The sequence below is a fragment of the Pteronotus mesoamericanus genome, unplaced genomic scaffold (genome assembly GCF_021234165.1).
Source record: "Pteronotus mesoamericanus isolate MK-2021 breed Mesoamerican mustached bat unplaced genomic scaffold, CSHL_Meso_final contig_84, whole genome shotgun sequence".
In the NCBI taxonomy this organism is placed as follows: domain Eukaryota; kingdom Metazoa; phylum Chordata; class Mammalia; order Chiroptera; family Mormoopidae; genus Pteronotus; species Pteronotus mesoamericanus.
In genome coordinates, this window is record NW_026555267.1 from 826,250 (window position 1) to 849,413 (window position 23,164).

At 48.1% G+C, this 23,164-nt stretch overlaps 2 protein-coding genes across 4 annotated transcripts; both read right to left on the reverse strand.

The window, feature by feature from the left end:
- Positions 1–1,283: 1,283 nt before the first annotated feature.
- On the reverse strand, positions 1,284–8,632 carry SNF8 (SNF8 subunit of ESCRT-II). 3 transcript variants are annotated; one of them, XM_054585361.1, is made up of 8 exons: positions 8,406–8,512; positions 8,071–8,121; positions 6,513–6,651; positions 5,529–5,633; positions 4,544–4,616; positions 3,480–3,621; positions 2,504–2,578; positions 1,284–1,537 (listed from the first exon to the last, which is right to left on the reverse strand). In XM_054585361.1, exons 3-8 carry the CDS (start codon positions 6,649–6,651, stop codon positions 1,400–1,402), a joined length of 672 nt encoding a protein of 223 aa, XP_054441336.1. In that variant the 5' UTR covers positions 8,071–8,121; positions 8,406–8,512; the 3' UTR covers positions 1,284–1,399. The 3 variants fall into 3 exon arrangements, with proteins under 3 accessions (XP_054441336.1, XP_054441335.1, XP_054441337.1); XM_054585360.1 differs by having other exon boundaries at positions 1,285–1,537; positions 8,480–8,632; XM_054585362.1 differs by lacking the exons at positions 8,071–8,121; positions 8,406–8,512 and adding an exon at positions 7,371–7,456 and having other exon boundaries at positions 1,285–1,537.
- A 5,141-nt stretch (positions 8,633–13,773) lies between these two features.
- GIP (gastric inhibitory polypeptide) lies at positions 13,774–18,117 on the reverse strand. Its single transcript, XM_054585371.1, has 5 exons — positions 18,041–18,117; positions 16,685–16,831; positions 16,065–16,154; positions 14,818–14,919; positions 13,774–13,869 (listed from the first exon to the last, which is right to left on the reverse strand). Exons 1-5 carry the CDS (start codon positions 18,112–18,114, stop codon positions 13,845–13,847), a joined length of 438 nt encoding a protein of 145 aa, XP_054441346.1. The 5' UTR covers positions 18,115–18,117; the 3' UTR covers positions 13,774–13,844.
- Positions 18,118–23,164: the final 5,047 nt, after the last annotated feature.

Here is a 23,164-nt window from a genome sequence, read left to right on the forward strand (position 1 = left end):
TTTTCCTTTTTGGTGCAATAAAGTTTGTTTGGCAGAAGGAGGAAGCGCCTGTGGGTGTGGGAGGGTCTGTGTAAAGGTAGAATGGGGCATCAACCACACACCTGGCCTAGGCCAGACACTCCGCGTGAGTGCTCAGTGGATCGTCTGGAAACTAAAGTTACATGATGTGCGTGGGAGCAGGGCTACTGGTGACGGAAGTTTTCTACCAACCAGGAATAGTTTTTTTGGTCTTTTGTTTTTTAAAAGGCTGTAGCTCGGGCAGTCAAGGAGCGGAATGCCATCCTAGCCTCAGTCGCTTCCAAAGAAATAACCTATGCAGAAACTGGAAAGTGACCGTGTCCTACAAGGACAGAGGTAAAGGTGAGCTTAGGCTATATGCTAAGGAAGGGTTACTTAGAACGGGAAGTCCACTAGGTTTTCTGCACTAAACCATCCCTCCTTAGGGATTCAGCATTGACGGAAAATGGCTTAACGAGCCTTCCCACTTGTCACCTTTCTGCTTGCTGTTGAAGGCCTTTGCTTTGTAGTGCAGAGGGTTTTCCTCTTGACTGGCCAGCCTGTGCCATGCAAAGTGGGCTTGAGTTAGTGGATCTAGGCTCTAGCTTTGGTGCTGCTGCTGAACCTGGTTGGTGGTCACTGGCAAGTCAGATTCCTTACCTGCAAAGTTAAGGATACCTACTTTTTTGTAAGGCAGTTGTGAGGATTTAGAGGTGTATATAGAAATGGTCACAGAGCAGGTGTTCAGTAAATGATTTCCTTTCCCACCACTAAGGCTAGTAAAGACCTAGTGATCAGTACAAGAGGGAAAGCTAGTAGGGAATTTGAAAATACTGCATTCACTATTGGTTGGTTCCCCTTAAATCTCATTTTCTTCCCTCTAACCACCATTTAACATTCTCTATTTCCTTCACACTCGGCTGAGTCTGTCATAACCTGGAACCTCTTCAAGAGGAAGCTGGAAGAGTGAATATAATGTACTAGCTCATTAGGATCTGCTCATTTGAGAAGAACATTTTTGTAAGGAAGGGGTTTGAATTAACAGAGGCTGTAATTTGTCTCAGGGCTACCAAGGGACGAAACGGTCTAGCCAGGAGACAGATGGCCTTCTACCACGGACTTGTAGATGACCCGTGCAAGTTACTTTACGTGCTCGCTGTTATCTATGTTACTCAGGTTATCCTTACTGGATAAATGAGGTTTTCTCCAATAAAGATGCAATGTGAAGGCACTTTAAAAAGAAATAAAGTAATGAGTGAAGAATATTGGGGGAAGAAAAAAACTTGGAACATTTTTTCTGTGGTTTTTTTTTTTTAAAAACAAAGTTGTCCAGTTTTTATTCACCAGCAGGTCCTCCCTCTTCTCCCTGCCTGCTGCTGTCCCCATTGCCACACTCCCAGAGTCAGGGGAGGGCTTCTCTGGCCTCCTCAGCTGTAATCTCCTGGGAGTAGAGGTCAGTGAAGAGCGCAGGCAGCCAGTAGTGGGCCTCCCCTGGGGCCTGCAGGTCCAGCCAGGCCAGCCCTTCCTTCAGCAGGTGTTCCTAGAGGGAAAAGGGCGTCAAGTGAGAAAGGGGACTGTCCATGGACAAAGTAGATGATCCCCGACCCTATTCTGGCTTCAGTGGGGTTTTCCATTTAAATCTACATGAGTGCCTTCACACATTTACAGGACCCAACTGGAATGATCTGTTTGGCCTTGACCTGTGCTGCTGGGAAAGGGCAAAGACAGAGTGGGCTGTTGTGGAAGGGATGTAGGGCTACAGAAACACCTGCTGTATGTCCTTGAGCTAATCACTGATTCCATGAAGCAAAATGGCGATCACTGCCTTTCAGTTAATATACTGGGTAACATGGGTAAACCTTTTTGGAGAAGTCAATGGAAGAACATTATTGCTATTAGAATGAACTCCATTCCTACAGCTGGAAATAGGCTCGAGATAGGTTGGTTCTCCCCAGTATTAAACAAGTATATGTTAACATTACAGATGACGTGTCCATAGGTTAACTGGATAAGGAAGAAGGTACTAAAAACCTACATCTCCATGCTACTTCCTCTCAATAACATCAGTCTTTTGTTAGTACCATGAAATTTGTATATATAAATTTATATATGCAATAGTATATAATGATAGATACACATGCAATACTATATAATTCAGATACATAATTATAAGTTAATACTTCCCTTAATTCTAAACTGTTACTGCCAGTATAAACTATTAACCATCTGACCAAGTTCTGCAGTTCAGGGGAAGAGTGTGGGTGTAGGTGATCCCCCAGTGAAGTAGCAGCCTGGTTTGCCCACGTGTGGTTAGAAACCTGCCTTTGTGAGTTCTACCACTCAGTGCCCTCTTCTGAGAAACGCTGGGGTTACTTCTAGTGTGACCACATGAGCCTTCAAGGCAAGAGGCCAGCAGGACAAGATGGAAATTCCTGTCTCTCTGGTTCCTGACCACCCGCCTCCTCCCATCTGGGACCCATCTTTTCTGATTCTAAAAGTCACATACCAGCACTTGCCGCGCTCGTTCTGTCTCCCATTTAAGACTGGCTTTGATGTCGCTGACAGTCACGTAGCCATTTTTCTGAAGGAAGAATGGGGATCGAGTCAGTTGAGTGTGCTTTCCCTGAGAACCCAGCATGTGCCTGGGGACAACTGATTTATCCACACAGGAGGAGGAACGGTCTGTGGGCAAAGAAAGCCCCTGAACACAAAAAGAACGTTAAGAGGTCCCAGCAGAAAGGAGAGGAAAGGAGGGGTGACTTTCAGGTGACAGGTTAAGTGGTTCAGTCTTAAAAGGTAGAGTCCCAGATACTAAAATATTAATTTTGACTTTCTCAGAGAACTCGAGAGCGTGACAAGGGAAGATTCAGAATGATTAATTGATAGGAAAAAATGGTGATAATCCTTAACTGTTCATAATCTAAAATTTTTAAATATTCAGCCCATTCAGCCCTTGCCATCTCATCCTACCTAGTCCCCAATCAAGAAAAGCCCCTCCCTTACTTAGTTTTGTTCTACATTACCAAATTAAGGAAAGTGAACTTGTCTTCCCTAAATACGTGGTAAGGATTTGGGGAAGGACAGCATATGCTTAAGGCATGCTGAGGAAGGGGGGATGGCAAACAAGATTAAACATTTGTTTTAAAGAATCCATGAAGTAGTTTTAGGAAGACGTCCAAGAATCTGTCTACCCAAGGAAATACAATTAGCTGTCTGCATGTGTCTGCTCCACTAGACTGTAAGCTCCTTGAGAGCAGGAACCATGTGGTACCCACCTTTATATGGCCTACGGCCTAGCCCAGTGCTTTGCACTGCAGCTGCTCAATAAATGTCTGCTAAATAAGCACAGGTCTGAATAGTGCATCCATCAGACAGTTTCAGCAAAAAAACGAGTAGTTGAGAGAGCAGAGGTATTCCAGAATCCCCTCCCAGATGTCCCTCCCATACATGTGCACACACACACTCAGAAGGCACAGCAGTACCTCAGCCAGCTGCAGCACCACAGTGTGATCCATATTGAGTTCAGCTGGAACAGACTGAATGAGGTAAGTGCCGCCCACAGGGATGATGCCGAAGCCAGTGCCAAGTGCCTTTAGTTTCTTGATGGCCCTGATCAGGTCGTCTCTGAGGTGAGGAAGAGCTGCTTAAAGACCCTGGGCAGAGCAGACCTAGCAACAGTGTGATTTCAGCTCTGCCCGGGGCAGGATACCCTGGCAGAAGACTCCAGAGGCTGCACAACATTCAAACAGGTCAGTAAAAAGAGGGTGGAAGAGCACCAAAGGGTGCTTGGACATTCAAGGAGAAGGTCAGTCTCTCCACGCGGCAAACCAAACCATTTCAACAATGGACAGAGGTAAAAATCATGCCTGCAGGAGTCCATCAGGAAATGTGAATGAATGAGCTGAACATAAGAGACAATAGGGATTAATGTGAACTATGGCAAAATAGAGAAAGCTTATCTATTTTTATAGGGACAATCCAAAGGTGTGTACTGCCATTTGGAAATTCAGACCCAGTACTGCCAGACTTTGATTTCTTAGTTGACAACTAACTCAAATTTGGGTAAAATAAAAACCTACAAAATGTGTAGACCACATATCCAGCCCACATACTGACAGCTTCTTTTACCTTTTCTCAAAGTGGAGTTAATTTATACCCCATATTCTGACCCCAACTCTCTTCCCTAGCCTCTTGGTGCCTGCTCTATTCTCCTTGACCTCAGATAATCTCAAGAACATACAAAGATCTAAGAATGTTTAAAACAAACAAACAAAAATACGTACGCATGAAAAAAATACTGAGAAAGAAATATGCCAAAATACTTAAGTTGTATTCTCTCAGTTGAGAAATAATGGGTGGTGGTTGTTTTTTTAAAATAATATCTCTGAATTTTGAGTTTTCTAAAACTTTTTTCTGATCATAACAAAGAATAAAAATAATTCCTAAACTATCCTAGACATACAAGCAATAAGGAGAAATTTTTTCGCAGGAAAACTGATTTTTAAAGCCTTTTCCACACTCCAAAGGGTTGGAAGTTAAGACCTACTGGCTGACATCCTGGGCAAATTTGCCCCTTCCTTTTAACACCTGTTGATGTAGTTCCTCCAGAGTTATCAGACCTGTTGGAGGGGGGACAGAAAGCAGATGGAGGATTACCTTTATGGCTAAAAAAGACAAAGAACCACCCCCCCTCAAAAAAAACAAAACAAAACAGCATCATCTTTGGAAAACTAAGTCCTAGCCAGGTATCTCAGTTGGTTAGAGCGTCATCCCTATATGCCAAGGTTACAGGTTTGATCCCCAGTCAGGGCACATACAAGAATCAACCAATGAACGCATAAAGAAGTGGGACAACAAATCAGTGTTTTTCTTTCTCTTTCCCTTCCTCTCTCTCTAAAATCAATAAATAAAAATTTTCCAAAGAAAACCTATCAACATTCTATTGACATCAATGCTGTCTATTTATAACCAGTATTTTAAAAATCTTACATATTGATTTGAGAGAGAGACTTATTTTTCCACTTACTGACACATTCATTGGTTGACACTTCTATATGCCCTGACTGGAAATCAAACCTGCAACCCTGATGTATGAGGACAACACTCTAACTAACTGAGCTACCCTGGGCTATAAACAATGATTTATAACTGGTTTTAGTTTAACTTCAACAGACCATTTAATGTGCTTATTAAGATGACACTACTGGATGACCATATTTAAGGTCATATTTTGGACAGCACAGACACTCGACACTCAGCTGGCATCACCATATCCTATTTTCCTACCTCTCTACTATTTTCTGCAATGACTAGGGGCCAGACCTTCCTAGCCAAAGATCTTTGGAGAACAGAGACAATCATTCAGGTAATTCCATTTACCCAGGCCATGGAGACCTTCCATGAATACAACTGCACAAAGGAGCTAAGGTGCTTCTCAAGACCTTACTGGCCTGCAGAGTGCAGGGTGGGGAAGGTAATCTTTCAAGATTTTCTCCTTTTGGGAGAAGTCCACAGAGCCTAGCCACCCTCACCTCCATTCCGGTGCTTCAGAGCCAGGCATACTTCGATAATCTGGACGCCCAGCTCATAATAGAAGTCTCCCACGCCTAGCATTTCAGACCAAAATCCTTTTCCAGCTAAAAGAAAAACAAAGCTAGGTTATTCATTAGTTACATCTCTTCTTTCAAAGCTAGATTAAAACATCTATCCTATGGGAAGTCTTCCCTGCCTAGCCAAAGTCCTTCTGTTCCATTTACCACTTAGGATCCTCAACACAATCTGACTCTTGGTAATTCCTGCTAAAGAACAGGCTCAGGTAGTCCTAAAGGGTAGGCAATCTAAAAGGCATTTCTATTTGGCTCCTGATTCTGGCTCAGGATACTATAAAAATGAGTTTTTCTTTCCCAAAGCATACAGTGAAACATAATGGGACATATGGTCTAAACAAAGCTAAGAGAAATACGCAGGCCTAACATTCAAAAATCGATTGAAGACAATGCTTTATTGAGTGAAAAATGCAGGTGGTAGAGTTGTAATTATAGCATTAATCCCATATACGTAAAAAAAGAAAAAAAAAGTATAAATGTGATGGTGTCTAGAAAGCTATAGCTTAAACTGTTAACAGTACTTTATCTTTACAATTATAGGACTGAGTGAGAAGACTTCTACTTTCTCCCTTTTTTCCTTCTTCTATTGATTGCATGATCACATACTGCTTCCATTAAAACTAAGTATTTTTTTGCTAAAGGGAAAAGATAGCCATAAAAAATTCCACTGTAGATCATTCAAGGGAAAATCATGGACACTGACTCCTCAAGCTGCATCCCAGCCTCTCCATCTTCCCCATCAAACTAGGCCCTCAGCGTCCTGCTAGGCACTCCCTAAAGACAGCGCTTTCTGTAGCTCCCTGCAGGCCCTTCTAGAAGATGCCCCTGTAACGGCAGAGATAACAACAAGGTAGCTCTGCCCCTTTGGAATCCTAGGAGAACATGAGACTTCTACAGACAACTCCTTACAGGCCAGAGGATCCACCCCAATTGTGGCACACATATCTTGGAACTGCACCCGAAACTCGGGATTCTTCCGGATCTCTTGCTTGTGCTTGCTGGCAAATTCCTCCAGATTGGTCTTGAACATGTCCAACTGCTTCGACATCTGTAAGATGGACACGGGAGAAGTTAGGAGCAGCCCACATTGGTGATAACCAGATGCCAAAAATAAGTCCCTGGCCAAATGGCAGGGCAAAGGCTGAAATAACTTATGTCCTCAGGCCTACCATTATGCTGTTTTCTGTTCCCTTTCTTTTGATCCCTGCCTCTACTTCACAGTCCTGTTGTCAGCAGAAATAAGATGCTATAATGTTTCTTCAGTTCTAAAATACACCATTTTTCCTTCACGTATTCCTGATCTCAAGTCGGGATGCATCTAACAATCAATGTGCACATCTAATGTGGTACTTCTTTTTCCCAGCAAAACTGTTACAAAATTGAAGACAAACGTAATAATCCTTTTTATCTTAAAAATGAGGGAATGCAGCATTCATGCAGTGGGAAATCTTCAACCACTGACAGAAAAGCTGGATAGGAGACAGAGCCTGCCATGAATTAGTGTGCAGTGCTTGCTTCCTCTGAGTCATGGACCTCCGCGAGGATGAATTCCAGACCAAGAATCCCTGGGGGAGAGGCTGTGCGCCTACCAGATTCCATTCCAGAGCTAAATACAAGTCTTCTGGGGCGGGGGGGGGGGGGGGGGTAGGGGGGGGGTTCTGACCTCCTACTTGTGTTACTCCTTCTTATGAAACCTATCTTCTACCCCACCAAGGGTAACCACTTCTGGCCCACTATCTCTTCATTTGCTACATATTAGAAACTTACATAGTGTTATAGTCATTGTTTCCAGTTGTTTCCTGCATGTCATCTGCCCATGAGTGTGAGTTTTTGAAGAGCACAGCCTGTGTCTACTATCTCAGTTCCAGGGCCTATTTCCCCGTTTAACTGCCTTGTCCTCTTCTTCACCAGCTACAGTAACTGAGTAAACTCAGGGCAAGCACAGAAAAGGGAAGTATTAGGAAAAAAGACTGTGCATGAGCCACACCCCCACTGCTCACACACACTTCTGACGTGCACCTAGATGTGATGGTGGTGGTGGTGGGTGCCACAGATTAGGTAATATTTTCATGTTACTCGTAGGTGTTTAAAAACTCCAAAAGACCTAAATCAAAGAGCTCTACCACTTACTACCCATGTAACCTCGGATAAATTACTTAATACCTCAGGGTCCTCAATTTTAAACTAGGAAGAAGAGTGTTCCTTCCTTATAGAATGAATGAACAAGATAGTCTACATAAAGAAAATGGACACATGGCCTGGGAGGCAATGAGCATGTAATCACTCAAAGACGTTAGTTATTATCATTATTAGCAAGTCACCTAAAAGATCTGAGGAGCCCAGAAATCAGGATTTGCCAAGTACCGTATTTTCAGTTCAATCCAAACAGTCTGGTTTATACCAAAGGTGTCCTGTCCAGCCTTGTGGGGATTTCCCCTTCCTGCCTGCAGCCTTCCAACCGACTCACCTGGGCCAGCTGGTCCTCAGCCAAGACAGTTCCCCGCTCCTTATACTTGGCCTGTCAGACAAAGAGACCAGCATGAGTCAGTCGAGAGCGGATGCCGGGGGCTCTCGTTTGTACTGCCTCGGCTGAACAGAGGGTCTCTCATAACTGGTTCTTCTCAGGGAAAGGGATGAGGAAGTAGAATAAACGACTCGTCTGTAGTCAAATTTGGGGAAGTGGGGGAAAGGGCTGGTGGATCTGGGGATGCTGACATTCCAATCTACCAGAAGCTGATGAAACTCCGTTCCCAGGGACCCGAGAAGCCCGTGTCAGACTGCTGGGAGACGATTTGAGCGTACAGTGCTCTCTGCTCCAAAGACTTTCAATCTCCCGCGGGTCAGGGATGGCTGTGGGTCCGCCTTCTGTCCCTCACCTCGGCAAGCTTCTTCTTGGCGATCGCGCCGGCTCCCACCCCGCGGCGGTGCATCCCCGCCGTGGGCCCGCGGGCCGCCCCGCTGCCGGGACCCCCAGTCTTCGCCTCCCGGGATCCGCCGCTGGCTCTCCAACGCGGAAGCGCAGTTCTCACGTCATCTTCGCGCGCCGGAAGCTACGCGCCGACTTCCTGCCGCGGGGCTGCCAGTCTCCTACCGCCAGGGGCTGGGGCCCGGCCTTTCGCTGGTGGCCGAGCTCGGCGGAGCCGGGTGATCAGGAAAACGCGGTGTCCGGATGCTGAGCCCCAGCGGTCTTGGTGCGACTTTGTGTTCCCCGCCCAGTGGACGCCTCGGACGCTCTCATCGTCCCGTGATTGCCCCTTCGCTACCACCCCAGCCACCAATGCTCATCGGCTGCCTACTCGGTTGCTGGGCTCCGAAGGTTCCATATAGAGCGTAAACCAGAATCCATTCTGTACTAATGGAGCTTATCTGTGAAAGTCACACGCAGAGATTGTAACTGGCGAACGCCTTGCTCTGGAATTAGATTGCCTGGCCCCGTAACTTAACTTCTACTACATATGGTCCAGTAATTTAAGGCAAATTCCTTAATCTCCCGTATTGCAGTTTCCACAGTTGTGAAAACAACTACTTAGGAAGTTGTTGTGAGGATTAAGTCAGAAGGTATACAGCAAACCATTTAGTACAATGCCTGGCACATCAGTAATTTTAGCTATGATTGTTATTCATCAGGTCTGGAGTGGTATTGGTCACCTGTGTGTTTAGGAAGCTCCATAGGAGATCCCTCCCCCTCCCCACCCCCATAGGTGATTTCAATAGCATTGTTGAGTCTAACAAAGAAGGAGAAATGGAGGATTCTTAAGTCAGTGAGCAATAAGATCAATTTTTTTTTTTGTAGAAAAAGTAGTGGTAACCTACCCTTAATAGTCAGTTTCTGAAGTCTATAAAAATAATGAGGACCAAAGCTAAGATAGTGGCAATAAGGATTGAAAGAATGGGACAAAGTCAGGCGATATTAAGAAGGTGAAATGATAAAATTGTTAAGATGGGTGGGAAAAGTCAGCAGGACGTTCAGTTTTCTGGCTTGGGCATCAAGGACGGTGCCATTGGGAGACAGGGAGACCACAGCTTGAGGTTGTGGAGATAATTAAGAGTAGTTTTGAGCTTGTGGAAATTGAGGTCTGCAGGCCATCACAGGGGAAATGGTTAATTGTCATTTGGATGTACTAGTGCTAAGTTCAGAAAGAGTTGAGCTGGGATACAGATCCAGGTGAAACCAATGTGAATGTGAAGGATGAGAAGATAGGTGCAGAGATTGGTGGCAGGATGTTTAGTTGCCATTTGGGGCCTTATGAGATAATGGCGCCCTGGCCGTCATGGCTCAGTGGACTGAGTGCCGGCCTGCAAACTGAAATGTCGCTGGACCTGGCCTGCAACCCAGGCATGTACCGTCACTGAAAATCGAACCCATGACACTGGTTCACAGGCCAGCACTCAATTCCATTGCGCCTTACCGGCCAGGGCAATAAATAAAATCTTTTTTAAAAAGACTATTAGAGAGAATGGAGCTGTGAGCTCTATGAGCCTTGAGTCCCTGAGGATTTCATGGAGCAGGCTTGTTATACCACGCCCGGACTGCTTGCCTTTGGATGTTTACAAGAAAGAGAAATGTCCTATCTTGCTAAAGCCACTGTTATTTTGTGTTTTTATGTTATTCGAGGCAGAATATAATATTAATGGATGCAAGAATCTAGCCTAAAACAATCATTCAGTGTTTCATAATGATTCTTCAGTTCATTCTCATACATACCCACAGACACTAAGCTCAGATTGCATAAGCCTCCTTGTACACAAACTTTCTCAGACACAAATTTTGTCCCCTTCACAGATACTAGCCTTTTCAGACCCCACCTTCATACACACTGACCTCCAATATACCTACGCACCCCTTTCTGTGAAAAACACACTAGTCTCATATGGCTACATTGACTTCATATCCTCATTTTCCTACTACACCACTCCCTAACACAAAAACTTGGTCTTTTAAGTACCCACTGACACCATCTAGATACACCTGCTTCATTTATCACTTTTTGACTCACACTGTATGACCCCTTAAGGCGCACACACTGATCCCTCACTAACACCCATGACCTCAGATTCATCTATTCATACCCTCAAATGTACACACATACATACTCCCTTAGGTACAGGCATGGGCCCTTGACAAACCTTGTTCCCACCCTCAAGCAGAGATGCTCATTCCCTTATTCAGCCACATTTGTTCTCATAATTTTAGAGAGATTACACTGACCAGTAATGTGCTAGTAAATGTTTAACAGCCATCTCTCTAGGTGGAAAGGGAGGAGCTCTGATTTATAGCATTTGCTGATTTCCTTGGTATAAATACTCTCACCATGGCCGATTTCAAGCTATCAATGGTTTTACAACCTGTTCTCAAAATCCCTGGCTGGCAATTTAACAATGGCTCTCAGAAGCACTCTGCTACAGTACACCATGAATGCTGATTGTCACCAATGCCCTCGATGCCATCGCTTGCTTTAAGTGACTTACTGGCCTTCTGGCAAGGTGGCTAAGAGTGTAGGTTTTTAATTGTCTGCTTCACAGAGGCAGCGTAGTGCACAGTTAACAGCTCTTATGGTTTCATTATCTTAAACAGTTGTGATGAAGCTTTAAATAAGATCGCGACTTTTTAAAGTGATGTTTATAAATTTGAACAACAAAAAACAAAAAACTTCAAAAGCTGAAAAGATGTTTATAAAAGACTGAGCACAGCCCTGGGCATGGGGTGTCCAATCCGTGGTCCACAGGGCACTGTGGCCCAGGATGGCTAGGAATGCAGCCCAACAAAATTGTAAATTTGCTTAAAACCTTTTTTTTGCTCATCACTTTTCATCAGCGTTTGCGTATTTAATGCAGGGCCCAAGACAACTCTTCTTCTTCCATTGTGGCCCAGAGATGCCAAAAAGTTGGACACCCCTAGAGCGTCATCCGAATACGCCAAAGTTGTGGGTTTGAGCCCTGTCAGGACACATACAGGAAGCAACCAATGAATGCATAAATGAGAGGAAAAACAAATCGGTCTCTCTCTCTCAAAAGAAAAATCAATAAATTTAAAAAATTTAAAAAGAAAGACTGAATACAATGCCTGCCCCAAAGCAAGAACATTGTACAAAATATTTTTAAAATAACCCTTTCTGATTTACTGACTCCAGAGACACCCCAACTCCAGTAATATAGATCCAAACTCCTCCCCAAGATAATGAGTTCTATCATGAAGAAGCCCATCCTCTGAACAAAGGCGTGCTCCACATTGTGTGGTGCATGTTCTTAGGACTCGAGGGGTTAAAAGGAGAGGAAACCAAATATGTCAGAGCTGGAAGAGATGGCAAACTGGCAGCCCTCAGGCAAATTCAGCTCTCTAAAGAGTTTTGTTTGGCACCAGAATGCTTTTAGGCGAGCATGTCTCTTCCATGTTCACAGTCCCCATCCTTCCCATTGTCTTATACCCTTCTCACTTTGCTCATTTATGTTACTGACCCAGACCTTCAGCCATCCAGCTTGCCACTCTCTAATTTTAAACTAATACCCTTGTGTTTTTAAACTAAGGTTTAGGTGTGTGAATAATAATGACAAACGTTAGCCCTGGCCAATGTGGCTCAGTTGATTGGAGCGTCACCCCATAAACCAAAAAATCATGGGTTCTATCCCAGGTTGGGGCACATGCCTGGGTTGCAGGTTCAGTCTCCAGTTGGGGCTTGTTCAAAAGGCCACCATTCGATGTTTCTTTCTCTCTCCCTCCCTTCCTTCCCTCCTCTCTAACATCAATAAGCATGTCCTCAGGTGGGATTAAAAAAATAAATAAATAAAGCCCCGACAGGTGTGGCTGAGTTGGTTGGGCATTGTCCCGCAAAGTGAAATGTTGCCCGTTTGATTCCTGGTCAGGTAACATGCCTACATTGTGGGTTCAGTCTCCAGTCAGGGCATGTACAAGAGGCTACCAATCGATGTTTCTCTCCCTCTCTTTCTCCCTCCCTTCCCCTCTCTCTAAAAATAAATAATAATAACAAAAGTTAACTTTTATTGACCACTGATTTTGTGCCAGACATTATTTTAATACTTTAACCCTATGAGGTAGATACTTTTTAATCTTCTTTTTACAGCTAGAAAACTGAACTTAAGAGAAACTAACTTGCTAAGGCACAGAGCTAGTAAGTGATCGGAATCTAGGTGTGTTTGACTCTGGTCTACTAAAATATGTCTAGATCAAGAGGAGAGGGGGAGGCCATTCCAGGAAAAAATGACCCAAGCAAGGCAGCGATGGTACTTCTGTGGATGCAGGGCTCTGCGAGAAGGCAGCAGGCTGAAGTGGGGAAGTCTTTGGACATGGGGAGATCAAGGTATTGACCCTTGGATAGATTGAGTTTGCCCACTTCCCTCCCCCCCGCCCCCCGCGGCCATCATCCTAGTGTAAACCTGGAATCCTGCAAGCACCTGTTTACTGGCCTTCCACGTTCATGCCTATACGTTTCAGTATAACTCTTACTGTCATCAGTGTGATCATTTGGGAATGCACGGAGATCCCCTCTGAATTGCCCGGCTTAAAGAAAGCCCTTCACGGACTTGTCCTCGCACTGAGGGTAAACTTCAAAAGCTTTAGACGCAGCCTTGAAAGCCCTGCGCCTGCCCACCTGTCCAGCCTCTACCTCTCCTCTTCTCCCCATTGCCCGTTTTGCTGTGATAATAACACTGGCTAACACTTACCAAGGTTCCGCTCATCCTTTGGCCACTTTCACCCTTCGAATCTCACTTAGCTTACATATCATTTTCTCCAAAAGGCCCTCCTGACTCCCCGCTCCACCTAGATAAGGTTTCTCTGTCCTGCCGCATAGCAACTTCATCTTTCTTCACGTAACCTAGCATGCTATGTGATTATCGCGTGTGTGTGTTTAACGATTAATGTCTGTGTACATCACTAGACTACAAAGCCTTCACAAGGACAAGGATTGCGTGTGTTTCCCTCAATGCTGTACACTCAGTGTTTAGCACAGTCCCTGCTTATGGTAAGTTTCCAATACGTGTTTGTAGAATAAGTAGATGAATTAACAGATGGGCAAAAGACACGTCTTCTTTTCCTTGGATGGTACACACAGAGACAACATACTGCAAGTGCTCGGTAGACATTCAAATAGGTATTCACAATAAGCACAAAGATTTAGTTCAGCTTAAACTTTATTGGTTTGGCTTCTCTGGGGTACCCAGGAGTGGGACTGAGGCAGGAGCTGAAGAAGCGAAGGGCAGAGTCCAGTCCTGAGCTGGGTTTAGTCAGTTACTGAAACCTGTGGGGAGTCTAGAGCGGAGGGGAAGTGGTAGAGAGAAGGGTAGTTATCAGCTTGGAGTCAGCCGGTAAATTTATCCTGGCTCCCAGCCATAGTTCAGTTGCTCCCACCTCCAAATTACTTTTTAAATTAGAGATAGTCAAAACGATTAAAAAAAAAACCCAAAAAACAAAAACAAAAAATGCAGAGGCTGCTACCAACATTCCTATGGAGATTTTTCTCATACTCTCTTCTTTGTAGTCCTGGTCACATTCCTCTCTCCCTTCTCACCCTCTTACAGGAAGGAAGTCTTCCCACATTTGTTCCCTCAATCCTTCCCTAGCTTCCCAGCATTGGAGTCTAGATGTATTTTGGTTCCTGAGCTTCTGTGTCTGCATGTGGAATGAGCGTCCCGCCTGGCCCTTCAGGAGGCCGTTCAGGTGGCCTGCGTCTCTCCACAGTATTTAGTGATCCCTTTCTTCTAGGACATAATAGCTTGAAGGACTCCCTAGTTGGTGGGGTAAATTCGAGGACCATCAAGACCAGTGGTGGCTACAGAGAAGGACAACAGGCCTCCAACTATATGGGTTCCATCACTGGGAAGGTGCGTGGCGCAGGGTATGGAGGGAACGCCGCGAATAGAATGGGCATGTCGGCCTGGTGGGCAGGGGAGGTGAGAGCAGCACCTCACTTGCAGGAAGTGGAGAAAGAAGTGCAGTCTTAACAGCTGCAACATTACTGGATTCCTATGACTCTACAGATACTGCTCTCAGCTTTTTCCTTGCATTTTCTTATTTAAAACCAACAACAGTCCTATGAAATGATTTAAATAGCCCCAATTTTCATGAAAACACCGATGGCCAGAGAGTCTAAGAATTTGCCAGCATACGTTAAAGGTGAGGATCTGCACCTGTGTCTGACCCCAACAGTCAAGCTGATACCCACTACTCAAGACAGCCCAAGCCTCCCCACTCTGCTACCTGAGCCTGCAGAGCTCCATCTGGTCCACCATCCAGGCCAGCAGCTCTTGGATCAGTAAGTTCTTTAGCAAATCTTCATCACTGGGCGTCTTGGGTAAGGAGCTGCCAAGGAGAAAGCGTCAGGCAGGCTGCCTTAGCCTGGACCCCACCCAGAGAGAGTAAATACAGGGACTGGGACTCCAAGGCGGGGCTCGGGGTTGGGGAGGGAGTCAACACAGCTGCCTCTCAGTTACCTCACCTTTTAAAACTCCAACCCATCTGTCTGCCAGGGTACAGCCTCTTCAGTACAGGCAAAGCCAAACAGAATTCTGGTGGGAGACCTCCAACCCCTCCACTTCTACAAGGATCCCAGAATGCATCCCAAACCCCCAAGAGATTTGGGGAATAGTCACTAATTTTTTTTTTTTATTTGAGAAAGAGAGAGAGGAAGGGGGGAGAGAAACATCTCTTTGTTGTTCTCACTTATTTATGCATACATTGTTTGATTCTTTTTTTATTTTTTAATTTATTTTTAGAGAGGAGAAAGGAAGGAGAAAGAGAGGGAGAGAAACATCGATGTGCAAGAGAAACATCGATTGGTTGCCCCTCACATGCCCCCAACTGGGGACCTGGCCCACAACCCAGGCATGTGCCCTGACTGGAATTGAACCGGTGACCTTTCAGTCCACAGGTCAGCGTGCAATACACTGAGCCACACCAGCCAGGGCAACTCGTTGATTCTTGTATGTGCCCTGACAGGGGACTGAACCAGCAACCAACCTTGGTGTATTGGGACAACACTCTAACCAACTGAGCTACCCGGCCAGGGCAGCATTCCCTCTTCACAATGATCTGTGCCATAGATCTCTCAGCTCCCTCAGAGAGGGGATACCTGATTTTAGGGGACTGACCATGGGCGGGAGGGTCCCTGTTCCACAAATATCTTTCTCAATGTGTGTCAGGGAGAAGTGGGGAAGCCAGTTCCTGAGGTCTCTTTCACTGTCCCTCTCCTGCACACTCACAAAGTCATCAATCTTAAAAACCCTAGCCCCCAGCTCCTCCCAGGCCCCCGCCCCCATTCCTTCCAGGCCTCTCCCTTAAGCTTAGGCTGACCTCCAAGAGTTCAGTGAAGACCCCTCTTTGAACTCGGAGTGGAAGGGGCTGCTTATCTGGGGCCTGGCCCTGCTCTGGAGTCTGGGAGAGGGAACAATGAGGTGGGGGTGGGTCAGGAGGCCCCGCACCCCTCCTTCCCCTGTGGGCTGACTCACCCCTGCTGCTCCCTGGCCTCCTTCTTCCTGTTAGATTGATGGGCCAGCTCTAAGGCCTGGGCCTCCCTCTGAGTGACATCGTGTTTCCAGCTGGTAAGATAAAGATTAGGGAGTGGGCGGAGGGACAGAGGGTACCTCTTCCTTCACTCAGCCTCCCCACCGCTCATCTACAGCTGCCAGTGAACAGCTTTCCAGAATCTACCATGCTGACCAAACAGCAAGGGCATGGAGAGATTTGGCAAAGAGAAAGAAGTAGGACTAAGACAGTTTATTCTATTTCCAAAGTCTGAAGGGGCCACCACCAAAAAGCCATTGGCAGCTGCTCAGCTTCTCCTGCCTTCATCCCCACGCTCCTGGAAATCCCCGGGGCGTCCTACATGTCTTCACCGACCCCTCCCCTTAGAAGAAAATAGTTGGGAAGTTGCCCTGGTCCTGCCCCCAGGCTGGACTGCTGCCCAAATCAGGGCCGCCATGTTGTCCAGCTCCCTGTCATTGCCTACATGAAAGGCGCCACCTGGAGTTGCACATCACATGGCATCTGGCCACATATGGCACCTGGTCTGAATATAGGAGGGTAGAATGAGGCACGGGGGCCAGGAGGAGCTTGCCCAATGACTCACTCATTCTTCTTCCCCTTCTGTGCCAGCAGCCAGTTCACAAAGTCTTGTTGGCGGATCTTGTCCATGGCGATACTGTAGTCACTGATGAAAGTCCCCTCAGCATACCTGCGGCCTCGAGGTCCGGAGCCTCTGACCTTAGTGTGGAATCTGAGGGGCAGGGAGGAGAGAGGGACAGAAACCAGGACTCCATGAAGGGGCGGGGGTGCGAGGAACCATAAGGCCAGCATGAACGACTGTCTCTGGCCAGAGGCCAATATCTGAAAACGAACCAGCCCATTTCTTGGGACTCAGTTTTTTTGAAGACACCATCTTGTCCGTGTATTAAGCCACTTGGACTTTATTTTCAGCTTAAGGGCCCACTTCCTGCATCCTCAGTGTGTGTGGCTCTGGTTTCTGGGCGAAGAGGTATCAGAGGGCCCCCTTATCCCAAAGGACTGAGTCGGAGTTCCCTCCTTGACTTCTCTTGTCCTGGTCACTCCAAATTTAGGTCTTTGGTTCCCAGTCAATACTAACAAGAGTGAACTCTTATACATGAGTCAGGGCCTCTAAAAGCCTTTTAATACGTATACTCATTTAATCCTCTCAGTGCCCCTGGGAGGGAGACACTATCTACGCCCCCTTTTCGTGAACGAGGAAACCAGGGTGCAGAGAGGGTTAATGTAGCACAGAACACAGGTGACAGATCCAGGGTTTACCCCCAGGTGGTCTGGGCCCAGGTCTATGTTCTTAACTTCTACATGACACTGTCTCTCCTTGCACATGAGCTGTGTCTCAAATTTACATCACTGAATTTAGAAGAGCATACGGCTTGTCCTTGCAGCCAAGAATGCCCACTCTTTACTTCAATAGGTCTCCCTTGGTCCCCAAAACACTGAGCCCACTGCTATGTTCATTCCCAATACTCTCTGCTTTTCCTAAGTACTCAGGACAGTTTGCAGCTGACCTAGGAGGTTCCTTGTCTGCTCTGCCTGTGGGCCCGTGTGCTCCAGGAGCGCAGGCGGCTGCTGTGGGCCGCCCTTCAAACGTATCCCTTGTGCTCCGTGCCCAGGGGGTCCTCTATAAAATTTGATCAAATGCACACAGAAATGAATGTTTAAGGGAGATACTGTCACCTGCTTCAGACACAGTCCCTGAGAAGTTCTTCCAGAGATCTAACCACAGTCTCTCCCGCTGCAGCAGTAGCTCGCCATAAATGTACTGTCCTCACTCTGCGCTCAGGCTGCTGGCAGCTTTTCCCTGGAGCTTCTCTCCTCTCGGCCCGGGATCCCTTCCTTTCTCACGCCTCCCTTGAAAGCCAGGGCCCAGTCATCTCCCAACCCCCTTCCTTGCAGCTGGCCCCTCCCTCCTCGTCCCTACCTGGAATGACCCTCTCCTTTGTCTCCTAGCACCACCGCCAGGAGCAGGGACACCAGCAGCAGACGGATCTTCATGGTCACCACCTTCCAGGGGTTACTCCCTGAGCGGAGAGAGAGCAGGACCTGGAGCGGGGAAGCAATGTGCTGAGGGAACAGCCAGTGGCACTGTGCTGCTGGCACCTCAGGGCCACGGGGCCCCTGAAAGCTGGGGACACTGAGCGCTGGGGTTTGGAGCTTTTCTGAGGCTGAAGCAGGGTGTCTGTTAGGGAGGGTGGGAAGTGCTGGGCATTACAGTTAGTAACTACAAGGAACAAGGAGTCTGGCCAAGAGGTGAGCCTTCTTTCTGTTCTGTTTTTAAGAGGAGCCGGAGTGGGGCGGGGCGGGGGGGCAGTGAGGAAGAGAGCCAGGCAGAAGAAAGCAGCAAAGACTCGTGTGCCTGGACAGCCCCCCTGCCCGGCTCCAGTGCTAGACAGCGCAGGCATGTGGTTCGGCAAGATTCCCCCCCCCCCCCCCGCCCCCGGAGCCTCCAAAGTTCACACAGCCAGCCCTCCAGCTCTCGGGTCTGCTTGTCTCCTAAACCCTCACAGCCCTCTCGCCCTAAGTGAAAACCACACGTAGAACCAGGCCACTCTCCCCTTGTCAGACTCTACTATCTCGACTCAGGAAGTTCTTTCAGAAGTCTGACCCCTCTCCCAAGAGCTGGCCCCACTTTGTCCAGGGGGGTCTTCAATAAAGGAGGGCAGTAAGGAGCCTTCCTCCCAAGCCCCAAAGCCAGGCCGGAGATGTGCAGGCTGCCAGACCTCGTCTTCCTGCCTTTGTCACCTGGGTGTTAAAGGAGCCATCAAGCCACCTTCTTATTTCTTATATGGAGGGAAACAAAAGCAAGATGCAAAGATACTGAACACCTCGGGGGTACCCAGGTCCACTTCACCCCAGTGTCCCCTGTCGCAGCTGTTCTCTTACCAGACGTCCTTTCCCGCTCTTCTAGCAGAAGGACAGGGTGGGGGTCTCCTCCCAGCTCTGGCCCTGTGGAGCCTGCCACGAGGAAGTCCACCGAACTGCCTTTATATCCCGGCATGCAAACCCTCTGATTAGCTTAAAAGCATCTTATCTCAAGAAATTAAGCCCACAGCTCCCGCCACATTAAGTCCATTTTACACGTAATAAAGTTTCCCTTTCCACCTGAACTGTGCTAATTGGTGATTAACATTTGGGTGTTTCCAGCGGCTATCTGGGACCCACCTGTAGGGAGGGCACCGTAAGCGCCCCATTTTACTCCCCCTCCTCCCTTTTGAGCGCAGGGCCCAGCGTTCTTCTACCCCGACTTCTTCTACTGGTGCCCTCCGTGAGGAAGGATGCCCTTGGTGAGGGCAGTTTTGGGTAAGGTGGCACTAGCTGGGACACCCCCACAGACAATTGGTTACTTCTGGGTGGGAGAGGGTGGCACGGCCGCTTTCAGAGCTGCCGTCATTTGCGCCCCAGCTCTGGACAGCGGCCTACAGCATTGGCAATGTGGCAAGGTCCCCACTGCGCTCTCTGGGAGGGGGTCCCAGCTGGCCAGAAAGATGGGAAAACAAGAGGACAGTGGACTGCGGGGACATGAGGGATCGGGGTCCCTGGTGGTAGCTGGGCGAACCGAGAACTTACACTCAAACCATCTTCCTTCTTAGGGGCAGAACAGAGTAGAGAAAAGAGGCACATTTACACCTGGGAAGTCTGAGGGAGACAGAGCAGTTACCACACTACTTACTCATAAACGTTTTTGAGAACCAGTCCTGTCTCTTCAAGTGCACTCCTCTCCTACACGAGAGAAGTCTGTGGTCCTGTCTCCGCCATCAGACTCGGGGGACCCTGAGGTCAAGCTGTGCCTGTCACACTGCAGGGCTCTCCAGGGCTGGGGCTTGGTTCCCCTGACAACAGAGGGGGCTCCCTGAGAGCAGGGCTGAGCCAGGGGCTGCGTCTCCTGCGTCCTGCTGGGGTTTCCTGAGGCCACGGGCTGCGCTGGCCCCTCAGGCAGAGGACCCGTAGGGGTGCTCCCTTTGCCTGCCTCCAGGTACTTGGCGTGCGGCTTGGTCCGCAGGGGCTCTCAGCCTGGAAGGCACAGAGCACAGGCTGCATTTTTGGAAGACCCCCAAGGCCCTCTTCCCAGGTCCTCCATTCACCACTCACTATGGATACTTCAAACCATAAACAACCAAGCTCATGACAACTTAGAATCTTCTAGAGAAAAGCAGGCATGAACCAAGCCAAGAAAAGCAAGGTGGCGGGGGGCGGGGGGGGGACCCAACCAAACTCATGCTCTGCCAATTAGCTCCAGTGCCTAATAAAGGCCACTTTCTTTCCAAGTGACCTCCCCGGCCTGGGAGCAGCTTCAGCATGAAATTAAGTGCTTGTGCGGGGCGACAGGTGATCGGACCAGGAGGGCAACTCACCTCTGCTTCCTGGAAACCTCGACCGCCCACCACCTATTTTTCACCACGTAGAAAAACTTCTCACTGGGCAAGTTCTCCAAAGTCCGTCTCCCAGCTATCAATGAGCAGAGATTAGACATCCATTCAGATTTGGCCTCCAAAGGGGATATGGGAGCTGTTTGTGATCCTGTTTCCTGTTGAACCACACAGCTAATGGGCTCAGAAGAGTGTGTGTTGAAACCCTGGAGGCAGAGGGTATCTAAGAAGGCGGACATCATTCTCTGGTTTGATGCCAAACCAGAGTCAAGGAAGGGTCTGTGATAGGTCTTGGTAGCCCTGAGCTCAGCCGGGTTCTCTGTGGATTTGTTTTGAGGGGTGGGCTGCTCAAAAGGCCAGCTGTGCTTTAAGTCCCCACCCACCCCCTGTTGGAGGAGACCTCCCTGCAGCCCCCTCCCTGTTACCTTTTGATCTCTGGCCCTTGCACCCGTGCACTGGGGTGCACAGTCCAGGGAGCATGTGGCCTGGGCCCTGGGGGGAAGAGGGCTGTGGGGAGCACCAGCTGAGGAGATCAGAGAAAATGCCAAACTCCCGGGGGAGCTCACATTCCCCCCCTCCCCCCAGAGCATGTAGGGAGGCCAGGGGATGGCAAATACGGCCTTGAGAAGTTTCTGGGGATCAAGGACCTTCTGGGCTTGATCAAAATCGTTCAATAAATCCCACTGGCAACTTAGCCAACCCATTCGTGCTATGATGAGAGATGTACCCTGGTGTGCAGAACTCAGCGCACTGTAGGAATGGAGTGAGGATGGGAAACGCAGCAGGTGACAGAGCCCTAGTCTCCTGCGGAGAATTTCCAGAATGAGAAGGGGCAGAGAGGATGCAGGGGAGAGGGGAGGCAGGAGCATCCCTCCAACTAGCCCAAAGCCCAGAATTGAAGGCTGATGGCCCAGGCAGTTAGAGAGTTAGGGGTGGGAGTTGGGAGGTCTGAGGAGTCCTGGGAGCCTGGGAGTGTGTGTGGAGAAGAGGCGATGGCAGGACTGTTGCAAGAGAACCAGGGACCTGCTTCTCACGCCCTCCTGGCTTCTTAATTGAAGCCCCAGGAATGAGAGCCGAACAGCAGGAGAGCCTTTGGGGTTTGCTGAGTCTTCCAGCTCAAGGTGGTGAGTCAGCAGGCCGCCACCCCCCATTCCCACCCCATGGCCTGCAGGACCACCGCAGACGTCCCAGGCCCCGCCCTCCAGCCAGGCCTGCGTGACTCAGACCCTGGCTGCGGCGTCTCTGAGCAGACTCTGCTTGTGAAGTGCAGCTGGTCTTCGAGCTCACTGACTGACTCAGAAAGCAGAATTCTTCTCTGATCTCTCTTAAAACAGGTGGCAGATTTATTCTCCTCCTTCAAAGGAGACAAGAGGCGATGTGAACCCTCACAAATGTTGTTGAGTCACCTGGCCTATCTTGATTCTTAGAACGACTACCTGGAGCTCTACTCCCCAGCCACATCACAAGCACAGTCATGGTTCCAAACATTTTTGCCTACACTGGCCCTGGAATGACTCAGGTAAAGATAGATACTTTCCATGCCCTGGCTGGTGTGGCTCAGTGGATCGAGCACCAGCCTGCGAACCAGTGGGTCTCTGGTTCCATTCCTGGTCAGGGTACATGTCTGGGTTACAGGCCAGGTCCCTGGTGGGGGGCGCATGAGAGGCAACCACATATTGATGTTTCTCTTCCTCTCTTTTTCCCTCCCCCTCTGTCTAAAAAATAAATAAAATCATTAAAAAAAAAGATAGATACTTTCCAGAAGGATCTTCAAGAAAGAATGTATCGCCTACAGCCTTCTCTTGGCCATCTGCTGCTATAGGGGATCCGTTTGGAAGCCCCCTCTCAGTTCTAACTCCAATCCCTCTTGCTGTTTTCAAAGGCTATTTTGTTTGCTTTTGTTTGTCAAGAAAAGAGCTCAGTTCTTAGTTGCAGCCTAATCCATGGGAGGAGAAACCCAGTAAAAGGTACAGCTGGGAGGGGTTGCCAAACGTTCTCACTTCCAGGGAGGAAAAGAATTGGTGATGCATTTAGGATAAAAGGCCAAAGGGCTGGGACTCCCAGAGAGAGCAGCATTCTTAAGCCCCCCTCTCTTCCAGGTGGGAGCACCTCCCACAGAAAGGAAGTGGGGAAAGGGAGGGCTTTCCTTCCCTTTTGCTTGCACAGGGATGTGAAGGATGGAGCAGTTTCCAGGGTCCCCGGTGAACACTCCCCTTGCGTGCACACGCACACGGATTCCTGCAAAGAGTATGGGGAGGGACTTCTGCAACTTCAGAAATCACAACTCTCATTTTAGAGAGATGAGTAGCAGCATGTGAGCCACAACGCCACCATCTCACCACTTGTGAGTTAGGTTTAACTTCGGGCAAAGCCCTTCCTCACTCTGAGCCTTAGCTTGCCTGACTCTAAATTGGGAATAAGGAAACAAGATCTGCCCTGCCTACCTCACAGGTAAGTGTGACGTTATAGTATCTTGTTAACTGGAAGGCATCTGGGAGTGCTGGCTGATGGTTTTCTTTGGAATGACCTCCTCCCCTTCCCTCTAGGGTGAACATTAAATAAGGTGAAATAGTAAAGCTGGCTGACTTAACCCAGCACTTGGCACATAGAAGGCTGTGAAATTCCATAGGAGGAGCAAGGGCTTTGGAAACAGACGACCTACCTATGCTGGCTAGTGG